Source organism: Plectropomus leopardus, chromosome 4, assembly GCF_026936395.1.
Source record: "Plectropomus leopardus strain MGB_pleo_1.0 chromosome 4, ASM2693639v1, whole genome shotgun sequence".
In the NCBI taxonomy this organism is placed as follows: domain Eukaryota; kingdom Metazoa; phylum Chordata; class Actinopteri; order Perciformes; family Serranidae; genus Plectropomus; species Plectropomus leopardus.
This window is the reverse complement of record NC_142179.1, coordinates 17,046,118-17,057,973: the sequence shown is the minus strand read 5'-3', so window position 1 is coordinate 17,057,973 and position 11,856 is coordinate 17,046,118. Positions and strand designations below refer to the sequence as shown.

General features: G+C 42.6%; 1 protein-coding gene across 5 annotated transcripts in view; it reads left to right on the top strand.

The window, feature by feature from the left end:
- The first annotated feature begins 1,096 nt into the window (after nucleotides 1–1,096).
- The window catches only part of grid2 (glutamate receptor, ionotropic, delta 2), a 587,880-nt gene continuing 577,120 nt past the window's right edge, over nucleotides 1,097–11,856 (top strand). For 2 of the 5 annotated variants that reach the window (XM_088076652.1, XM_088076653.1), the window contains exon 1: nucleotides 1,102–2,175. In XM_088076652.1, coding sequence (XP_087932778.1) covers nucleotides 2,088–2,175 — 88 coding nt within the window. In that variant the 5' untranslated portion in view covers nucleotides 1,102–2,087. Of the gene's footprint in view, nucleotides 2,176–11,856 lie in introns of all 5 variants that reach the window. The other 3 variants (XR_015776434.1, XM_088076651.1, XM_088076650.1) reach the window with 2 other exon arrangements.

The following is an 11,856-nucleotide window of genomic DNA, read 5'->3' as shown; positions in this document are numbered from 1 at the left end:
ATAGCAGGGGTGTGGATAGAATAAATGGACAAAAGGATGGGAGGATAGTTGCATTGAAAAGAAAATAAGTTTGTACAGGATGGAGAGAGGAAAGGTATGAAAGAGGGAAGCATGCTGTCCCAGTACACTGTAAAATCTGACAAGTTGATTTTACTTAAAATAATCTTGGAAGCTGATTGCCTTGAAAAAGCACATATAGCCAAAAATCTTAATTTATGTTTACTTTATATCTAAGTGTTAAGTTTACTTAAAATTTATTTTGTGAAGTTGTTGCAATTTAAAAATGACAAGTGAAAATACCTTGTTCTTTCGAAGTGTTAGCAACTTCAGTAAGTTAGTCTGACTTAACTTGACAATGTGGATTTTGTCAATGATGAAGTTGGGAGATCTACAAGTTCTGTTTTCTTAACATGTTTAAGAAAATACAAATAGTAATTGCAACCAGCAGAATAAACAAAGCACAGTATACTTAATTTGCTGAAGTTGCCAAAATGTATAAAGGTGTAATTAAACTTGTTATTGTTAAGTAAATATAACTTCATTTAAAATAAACCGGTTAGATGTAAAGTAAAGATAAATTAAGATTAATAGTTTTACTTTTTCCAAAGCAATGGGTTTCCTAGATTTTAAGTAGTAAGTAGTAAAATCAAAAATAAACTTGTCAGATTTTACAGTGCATTTGCTGTCGGTGAAATTAAACAATATAGCTGATTAGAGAGGGGCTTATGCAGGGCTGTGCTCAAACCACACAACAGCAGGGTAAGTTATGACCCAGATAACCTTAAATATCACGAGTGATAACCCACTGGTACCTCCACCCCAGCTCTCGTTGAAGTGAGAGGTATATCGGATCGATGGCTTCCTGGGGTGCCCATTGGTGAGCTGAGGTTGGCAGATTAACCCTCTCTTCATCTGTCTGTCTCACTGTTAGACACCCCGCTGCATCCCCCGCCCGCCCTGACAGGCACATCTCGCCTCTCTCTTTCTCCAAGGTAATTCCAGACAGTAGATGCGCGCCCCGGCTGGCAACTGCTGCTGCTCATAGTTGCTGCCTCTTTCTCTCTTTTTCTCTCTCCTGGGTCTCCTCCCTCCCCCCCCGTCCTCTCTTTCTCTCTCTCTCTCTCCCGCACGGACGCGGCATACCTCCTCTTCACCAGCCACCGTGCGTGCTGGGGCTCACGCGAGTACCCGCATACGGAGTGCGGAGCGCGGACCGCGGAGTGTCGTTGCGCGCATCCTCGGTTAATTTTTCTCCCGATAGCCGAGCCTACATTTTTTTTTTACCCATCCTGACGCAGAAAAGAAGAGTGTCTTTGGAGCTCTCTTTCATTGTATAGCCCTCTCTATCCTCTCTCATCTCTACAGGAAACTAGAGACAATTTCGGAATATGGTACCTCTCTGTGGTAATGCCATGTGACAAGGCTTTTCATCATTTTGCATTTCTTTACCCTCCAACAAAAGTCACCGGCTTCGTCTGTGTGTTGTGGTGATATTAAAAGGGAGCTAAGTAAAGGAGAAATAAAAAGCCCCTGGGCAAAATGGAAGTTTTGGCCGTTGGCTTGGTCCGCTGAGGCTGCTGCTGCTGCTGGTGGTTTGGTGATTGGTGCAGGGGGGAAACTGCGTCGCCAGGTCTGAAAGGCTGGGAATCACGGGTCATTACAGCAGGACCCGCTTTTCAAGATAATTAGGTTTTCCCCTCACATTATCGAATGGTTACAGATTTATTCCTTTAAATGAACGGCCACATCCTCCAGCCTCTCAGTTCGCTTTAACGCGGCGACGTTTGGATGCGGTCTGCTGTCTCTGCGGCTCAGCATCTCTCCGCTCGCCCAGAATATGATTTAATGTTGGAAGGAATTTCAACAGGGTGCCAGTCTGTGACTACCCGGGAATTTCTACTTATTCTCCCCAACAGACAACGTCAAGAGAATTATACATCAAGGAAGAGATTACAGGGAATTTCCTTGACCGCCCTACAGATGGACTAAAAAAAGAAGCTTCGGTTCTCGGGATTTTAACTCTGTTCGCTCTCACCCAGAGAGCTGTGGTTTTCTCTGCTTTTTTGGAGGAAATATTTCTGGACAAGATGAAAGTTATCTCAGCTATGTTGCTCGTTGCCGTTTTTTGGAGCCAGGAGTGGAAGTCGGCGCTCTCGGATTCAATCATCCACATCGGTGAGTTACTGCGCTTTTTCTCCTCTAATTCGCGGCCACAATAAGGCTCTCTGTGCGTCTCTCAGGAAACAGATTGGAGGTTTCAGCCTTGATATGCGCTGCGCTGTTTAAATCACAGCAGTGTTGGCAATTTCTTTGACGCCCTGGTATTAAGTGGGATTTTCCACGAATCTAGACTATTGCATTTATGATGTTGATGTCACTTGAAATGGTTTGCAAGCAGGATTTTTGGCACATCCACCTGTAATGAAATAATTCTGCGCAATTATTGACATCTTTCAAATGAAGTTTGCATCTGAGTTGGGGGCTTATTGAGCATGAAAACAATATGTAAAGTCTAATGCGCCAGAAAGTCGCTTATTTCGGGTGATTGCTATCATGAGTGGACTTACACGGATTTTTTCGATAAAGACGGGCAATGCCAAGTAAAGGAACTGCACTTACTGAGTGCAACGTTTTCCTAAAATTTCATTTATAATAATGGCTGTATGCGCAGAGAATGCGCGAAAAACAGGTGGTTCAGGATGGCGATGCTTTACATGGCAGAGGGATTACCCAGGATGGCAGCAGATTTTCTACTTTCCACCTCTCATCGTGAGCTACTGCAGTGCCAGGAGAAAAAAAAAACAGTTTTATGTCCTAACGTCTTTTCCGCCTTCCACCACCACCGGCTAAGTGTGGCACTGTTGTGTTGAGTGTGATTTCGACATCAGGGAGCGTATTCTTTCAGGCGATGAAGCAGCGCCTCCCGCTTCGGCTATAGGTAGAGAGACAGACAGAGAGAGAGAGAGAGAGAGAGATGACGCTGGAGAGCGTGTCTTGCAGGATGAGATGAGGACGCGAGGTGGTGGTGGGCACACATAATCGTTGCACAGCTCGGTGGCCTCCAATGGGCGATAGACCGGAGAGAGAGAGAGAGAGAGAGAGAGAGAGCAGTGTGTAGTTGCGTGAGTGAGAGTGATGAGCAATCACACACACGCACACACACCCACATACACACACACACACACACACACTAACAGAAAGATAAGCACCTGTCCATGTTGAACTGTTTTTGACCGCATCATGCACATGGCCAAGATCACATCCATATTTTAACAGACACACACTCACACACATTCACACTCAAACACGTTACACATTCTAACCTCCCAGTCTAACCCACCGCATTATGCTGCCAGGGAGGGAGGATTGGCCTGTTTGATCCATTTAGGCCCTGGCCAGCTGATTTACAGAGCAGACCCCAGGCCAATTTAGCGGCTACCTCGACACAATTTGCCAGCAGCTGGATCAGTTTGAGGTCTTCTCTGGGCTGTAGACCAAGCTGATGCTTCATATCAGACTTACAACAGCAGCAACGCCAAAATGAATGAGATTTACACAGGTCAAGTACATAGTCAGTGTATTATGTCATTGCAGACCATGGAAAATGCAGGTGCCATGCCAACTAAACGGGGCTTTCAGATGATGCTTGTTTCAAAGTAAAAGTTAATGTGGCTTCCGGTAGTCATGGAGTTTTGTTTAAAGAAATTCATACTAGATTGTACAGATATTTTTATGCAGTGTAGTAGGAAGGCTGATGGAGTATTGAGGTCACAAGGGGCAGAAGTGTCATCCTACATACAGCGTTGCAGGCTGTGATGCTGGCCCTACAGGGGTGGCAGTGTAATCCAACGGTTAGACAGATCACCCTGTGACTGGATTGATCACAGCGGTAGCCACATGTTCTGCAAGTGTCTCACAGCAAGACACTAAAACTTTAGCAGCTCACTGACTGTTACTTTTGTTAAGAGTGTTAGCAATGTGACATTTTCAGGCTTACGAAGACTAAGACAGGGATCTTCATCTATGTAGGCTAACCACACTGAGGTTTCTGTTAGCTGCTGGAACTGGGTCAAGGTTCTCTATATGTTCTCTGACTGGTCTGTAATCCTTATATCTAGGCTAACTGGGACTACATTGTAGTTTCCAGACATAGCTTCTTACTGGCTCTAGCCTCTTGGTATGGACTCAATGAGGTTGACTAATAATGTCAAAGCGTACTTTTTTTGCTGCTCTGGAATATGAAGGCTAAGTTCTTGAAATGCTGGGTAAATAGATCACTTACTCATCGTTTAGCAGTCTGTGAAGATTTCTGAAAATATGAATGTTTGGGTTTTTAAAAAAAATGACTCATGACTGATGAGCCTGGCTAGCACAGAGGCATTTATTACAGACTGAAATAAAAATAAGAATACTTTATTTGTATTAGGCTCTGCCATAAATCTGCAAGGCATAACTGTAAGCAGTTCATTAGTGTAGAGAATAACTACACATACAGACTGCATACTCAAGCCATAAATAGATAAAGCCCTTTGATAGTTTTCAGTGTCTGTGTTTATCCGTCTGTCTTTATTTATATACAAAGAAAAGGTAGATGGATAAGAGATACTGTAGCACACTGCATTGGAACAGTCAGTAGGTAAAATTAGGCTGCACAGACACGGGATTTACAGAAGTAGAGGCTCTCAAATCACCTCCAGTTTGCAACATAATCCATACAAATCCCAGATATACGTTTGAGGCGCAAATTTAGTGACATGGATAATGAGAAAACCCAGCTATTCCTCCTTGCCCCTGTAGTGCAAACCAGGCAAGTGAGTGGTTTCCAATTAGTAGAATAGACAGTGAAAGCAGTGTGTAGTTTATTGGTTGGCTGAATTTATTCCTGGTTAGTTACAACTCTATGTGAGCACTGTGTTATGGATAGCTTTTTCCCTTCCCTGCTTAAGCAAGCGTATGTGCTAGCAAGAGTCGGTGTGTGAGTGTGTTCGAGGACAAAGGATCAGCGTGGGTGGTTGGTTGGTGTGATTTCAGTCATTGTCTTTTTTCTCTCTCTCTCTCTCTCTCCCTCTCCCTTCCACCTTATATCTAATCAATAGTTCATTTCCCTGCTAGGCCACAAGTACTTTGAATCACAACAAAGGGTTATCACCCCAAAAACAATACCTCCCCTTTCATTATGCCTCTCTCTCTCACACTCCTTCCCTCACTCACTCATCCCTCCTTATCCTCGCTTCTTCAGCAGACCTTGAAAACAGCAGATATGCCAGGGCATGGATACAGTGAAAACAAGTACAGGAAGGGGTATTATGATTTGTTATCATTGTTTTCTCACAGAGAGCAGTATTATTTCATGAGGAAAGAAGCAGCACTAGTTTCTGCACATCAGAATTTTGCGTTTTACAAGTGGAGATCATTTATATCCCTCAAGACTTTCAGTTTTTCTTTTTTCACTCTATCTTCCTTCCCACTTTTGTAACGCTGACCTGTCTGTGTGTGTGCGTCATATTGACTTAGGACTGCATGAGAAAGGAAAAAAAATACTATACCCAGCAGGCACATCACATTGACATGTCAGAAGTAATCCCTCTTTAATCTCTTTGTTGCTGCTAAAGACGGAATGAGGGGAAAGAGAGAGAAAGATAGACAGGCAAAGTGAGATGTATATCAAAGGGAGAAAAGATGGAAAGTAGAAGACGGAGAGATACCAGGGGGAAGAAAGGGAGAGAAGGTGGACTTTGTGTTGTCATCATGAACCATTTTTAGCAGCCTATACGGAAAGCCTGTTCCATCCTATCACAGAGTTGCCTTTTATTTCTGTGATATTAACAGCAGTGACCGGCAGACGTTTTCATCTTGCACTGTCCAGGCATTAAATGTGATTGAGCTGCCGGGGAGCTGGCACCACCGCCTCGTCCATCTCTCTTTTGCTCTCTCCCTCCCTCTCTCTCTCTCTCTTTCTCTCTCTCTAATGATCAGCATGCAGAGGGAAGGGGGGAGTCCGCTTGCCTCTTGGCCCTCACTGCGTCGTGTGCTGCATGGCAATGGTCTTTTGCTTTATGAGGGCGGCTCGTATGGATTCTGCACGTATGTGTTAAGGAAAGAGAGTGTGCGGTTGTGTGTATTCGTGATTAGTTACACTCAGAAAGTCACTGTGATTTATTCAGCCAGATTAAGTCCTCACTTCGGAGTCGCGCTGGTTTTTAGCCTTGCAGTGTGTCAGAGTGCATCCACAGGCTCCCCATGCATCACAGATGAGGGAAAGAAGCTAGCAAATGAGCCTGTTTCAAATCATGCTTTGTGCGTTGGCACACTTCTCTCTCTCTCTCTCTCTCTCTCTCTCTCTCTCTCTCTCTCTCTCTCTCCTTCCGTCTCCCTCCCTCTCTCTCTCACACAGTCACACACTATTCCCTTACCAATCACTGAGATACAGTTTATTAGATTTGCCCTGGCTGTACTCATGAGTTTTAATGCTTGTTCTGAGCCTACATTTTAATATCATTCGTACTTGTTCACACATTTAAAATGCCAAAGGCAGGGGATATTAAAATGAATATAAAAGGACTACATGTGACATACTGTCTTTATGCACCACAAGCACATATTATAGATACCTCTGTGGTTTTGGTCTCTTCTTGTCGCTCCTGACTAGATCACAGCAAAGTAGAAACTTAAATGAATAAACACTTGTATGAAGACAAAAAGCAGTTCCACTTTTATGTTATCTCTCATCAATCACCAACAACCACTTTTAAGGTGGTAAAATTGTGAATTACTAATGGAATATGCATGATTTACATTCGCATGACTCTGTCTTTCCCTTTGCTTTGTGGCCAGCAGTAACCTGATGTGCCCACAGATTCTATTTATGGTGTTTTACCTGAAATCATAATAGGAGACTCAGTGGGCGTCTTTAATACAGAGCTAAAGGTTCATATTTTTACATGACACAGTGTGAATAGGCACATTAGGGAACACTTTATATGTAAATCAGTCACTGCTGATTTTTTACTATGCATTTTTTTTTAACCAAATAACATCTTGGGGAGAATTTTTTTGAATCATTGATGAATTATATCCATTACTGTCAAGTCATTTTCAAATGCACCTGTGCAGCATCTCTCAAGTGCATTACCTCTTTACTGTGGCAATGTAGAAATACTGAGAGTGATACTGAGTAGAGAAGAAAACACAGAAAATCAGATTCTGGAGGGATTTGGTCCAACCAACCCTGTAACCTCTGCAGTCATTAGACAAATTAAACAATTAATTCAAGGTCTTAACCAAACATTTAAGGCTCGGTGCTCTGCAGAATGGGGGACAGTGGTGCAGCTTATGTGTAAAATAACTAAGTTTGTCGTGACTTGCTGTTTTGTTTGCTGTATTTCTTAGTTTGCAGGACTCGGTGTTAATGTAATTTTTAATTTGCCAGCCGCAGCAAATGGGTCAGAGATCCACATGCTCAAATTCAAATTTTACTTGCCCTATTACAAGTTGTTCTATACATTAGTTGTTATTAAATAACAGAAACTAAACTGTCATGAAAAAGACCTGTTTTTTTCTGCCGTGCTCTCAAACTTGTGGCATACTGCATAATACAAAGTTTAAGTTTCACACCACCTATTAAAATCCTTTTTCCAGGATAATCAAAATGCTGGCTTGAGCCTCAGCTTCTCTTTACCCACTACAATTTTTGCACAAGTGCCCAATTTGCATGTGCAACAGACTTCAGAGAAAAGTGTGGTAGCTCACCCCCTAACTACTTCCATCATCCACTAGTGCTGTTGTTTAGCATGCATATTTTGACCCACAATGTCTATGGAAACTGCAGTGTTATGCTGGGAAACCTTGGGTCCTGGCAATTATGTGGATACCAATTCATTTGCACCAGCCAAATACAGTTGCAGACTATGTATACCCCGTCATGGCAGCAGTCCCCCAGCCAGACAATGTGCCTTTCCACACCGCATTTTCTGCTCAGGAACAGCCTGAGCAAGGTGACAAAGAGATCAAGGTGTTGACCTGGCCTCCAAATTCCCCAGATCCCAGTCCAGTCCAGCATTTGTGGGACGTGCTGGTACCCCAGAGCCAAGTTCAATCCATAGTTGGGTGTCCTTAGATAGGACTTGGCTCTGACCTGTTGAGTCAAGGATTACATACTACATTGACATTGAGTGCTCTCCCTTCACAGTGCTGAGAGACAGCAAAGGATTTCTGTAATTTAGATGGGGAAAGTTGAGAGATGGAAAGAGAGGTTTCCATTATTTGTGGGGTGAGGAAATAAGGGGGGTGGGGGGGATTTGTCCTGGCATGGCCTGGCTTTTCTTTCACTTTGGTGCTATTTTGGTCTTTTCCATGGAGAAGGATTTCTAAACATCTCAGTGTGTGTGAATGGCTGTTCCTGCCTGGTTTTGTCTACGAGTTTCACAGCTGTCAACACCGCTTCCTCTTCTGAACTATCAATTTGTGTGTGTGTGTGTGTGTGTGTGTGTGTGTGTGAGCACATGCGTATTTTAATCTCCAGTTATGCACCGACCCTGAAGGGTGGGGGTTTGGCAGTGTGTATTAAATGCTTCACATCTTTTGAGTAATGTGTCTATGAGTGCTGACACTTGTCCTGGTCCACGCTATCTTTGACTGGCATGATTTAGCACCTTCATGTTTCTGTGTGCATGTGTTTTATGCGTGTGTGTGTTTGTGCATAGGATTCACAGAGGTGCAAACTGTGTGTCCGGTTTGTGTATGTTTTTGTGATATTTTAGACTGTTGTGCATCCTCTTGTGAAGGAAAGAGACAGACAGCAGCTCTGACGTCTGTGCCTGGTCACTGAGGCAGAACTCTTAACCAGGCCACAGAGAGAAAGAGGGAAAACGTGTGTGTTTCTGAGGTTGAGATGGACTGACAGGTAGCTGTGAGAAGAAGTATGATTGCTTGTCTGAGGTTGACTGCAGATGTAGGCGAGAAGAGACAACCCTGCCCTGCCGAAGGTGCTTCATCTCACCGCTGCAGTCAGTGATGCAGGTAGAACAGACCAGATGGCGTGGGAAGGACTTGTACAACACAGGCCCTTGTTCCTGGATGATTGTGTTGTGCGTTTGTGTTTATCCCGTCAACACACGTGGAGTCGCACGCTTAATGTCATCCGAGGACAAGAACCTTTGGTGTTCACCAGAAAGATTGTCAGCTTGCTTTTCGTGGAGATTGACTTAAACCGCTTCTGTGAGCAGAGGCATACATAAAGATTACACACACACACACACACACACACACACACACACATACACACAAACAGACATACAGACACGGAACTATATATATATAAACAGTATATATATATATATATATATATATATATATATATATATATATATATATATATATATATATATATATATATATATATACTGTATACATACTGTATATATATCACTCTGATTGGCTTTTCAACTGAGGGCACGAGAGGAAAAAGTGAGGTGAAAAAATGTATTTAAAGGGCTAAAGTCAAGAGGGAGACAGGTTTAAACAAACTTGTTAAATGAGGTAAGATACTTTTTGTATCTTTTCTCTCTTATACTTTTCGGTCGTGTTGTTGTTCACTGGAACACAGTAAATATGCTTTGTTCTTTCAATATCAGGTTGTATTTTTAACATGCTAACTGTATAACTAGCATCGTGGCGGCCCTTCGGGCTCCTGTTTCGAATGGTGATTGAATAGGGACTGCTGTCTGCTGGTTTGGAGGGGTATCTCCTCTCACACAAGCACAGAACATACATGCTTGTTGGCTGTCAGTTTGGTGTGTTCCTCTGCAGCTTTTTGGCTGACAGGGCGGCATGAGGGCAATGTAGCCGGAGACTATCATCTCCAGTGTCGGCTTGGTGCATCACGGCCTTCAAGACCAGAGCTGTCAACTGAAGCTGAGAAGATAACTGTGGAAGTAGTAAAACCTATGATCAGAATAATCACCCGTAAGACTCTTGCTCACATTGGGCTCACTTCTATTGTGAATAAATAGTGGTCTTTTTTTCTGGTGATCCGCTGGAACTCCCTCCAGGACCCTGGAGGTCTGAGAACCACTGCCCTAGCTAATCACATTACGTTGCACTGGGGAAGTAATGACACTATTGGGCAATTATTATTCAGAGACGAGCAAACAACAAATATGTTGAACAAATAGTGAAACTCAGTAGAATAATACTATTTGTATGCAGTGAGTCTCTTTTGGGAGGAATGCTCAGTGTGCATTGGGTCTATGGACTCATGCTAATGGTGAGAGAAACTTCAAAGGAATGCAGACTTTTCTTGTCAGGGACTGAAGACTAGCATGACTGTCAGCCCTCTGTCTGTGTATGTTTCAGTGGCATCTGCTCTATGCACATATACTGTATATGTGTGGGTGTAAATGTCCTTGTAGAGTGTTCATCCATTCTGTACCTCTGTATGCGTGTGGTAGGGCAAGTAATTACAGCTGCCCTCTTCACCTTCTCTCTCTTTCTTTCTTTTTCATGGTCTTGTTAGCTGTCTCTCTGCCTAATGCTGTTTTAGTCTTCCAGCAATCTGTGCTGTGATTCACTGGGTGCCCTAAATATGCATAAAATTAGTTTCCTGTATATATAGTATTTGCGTGAGTGTCCCGGGCATGCATGTTTGTGAGCATGTTCATGCTTTAAGCAGTGTGCATACTGCCTGCTCTTGCATGCATCTCAGAGTGCTTGTTTGTAAGCACATGTCCGCACTGCATTAAGGGTGCATGCCAGTGTGGGTGTGTGTGTGTGTTTCATGCACGTGTGTATGTGAGTGATTTGCTGGCAGTGCCTCTCTGTCCCTCTGAATTATTTCCTCTACAACCAATCATGGGTAGGCTGCATCACAGCTTTATAAAACACAGAAAGCTTGCAATTGGCATGTTTGTTCTCCAATGTGCACACACATATAAATTAAAGTGTGTATGCACACACACAAAAGTGCACACAAGAAATACTCACACAGATCTGCAAAAAATCTGCACACTAACACATACATATACAGCACTTGTAAGTTCAAGGAACATTCCCTTGAGAGTCTTTCCTCGCTTCATTCATTGTAAATGATAAATTGGACAGTAAAGCTTGGCGATGGTTGGCATTGAGCTGCATTTTGCTACAGCCTTCCAAGTACGAGCGCATGCATGTCCCATGATGGCTTTGATCTACGCTGCATTTTTGCTTCAGGAACACCCCATCCACCCACATTACCTTTCTTCTTAACCCTTTCAAACAAGTAACAGGTTGACGAAAACACATTCTGAGTGCTGTTGGGAAAAAATATTGCTTACAAGAATAGCTATTTACATAATAACTTACCATACATATATAATAACATATATTTTTCGTTTGTTGTACATTATTTTCTTCTGTGTAGCATCATACTGCTGGACTCCTGTGTCTCAACATTTTAAAGCTAAAATGCTTTTATTAATCACATCATAAGTGTTACATGTTGTTTACTGAGCAGGGTAGAAACAGAAACAGATTTCCAATCTCTAATTACATCACACCATCACTGCTGATTTTCACAACACTCCCACGGTCATCTTCATATATCCAGAAAGAAGCAATTCACCAGCAAATGGTAGAAAACAAAGGATTACTTCATGGATGCATTGTATGTCGACATTGATGAAGTCTTTATTTTTTGAAATGGTTCTTTACAAAGAAGTTTTTATTTACAAGCATTTACGGTCCATAAGAACAGTGACAGAGGAATACATGATGCATCATTAAAGACTTTGAAGAATTAGTTGTTCTTGAAGGTATTCTTTAAGATTAAACCTTTTGGACTTTTTAGTACAAATAAAACACAACAATATCATGTGGGCCATG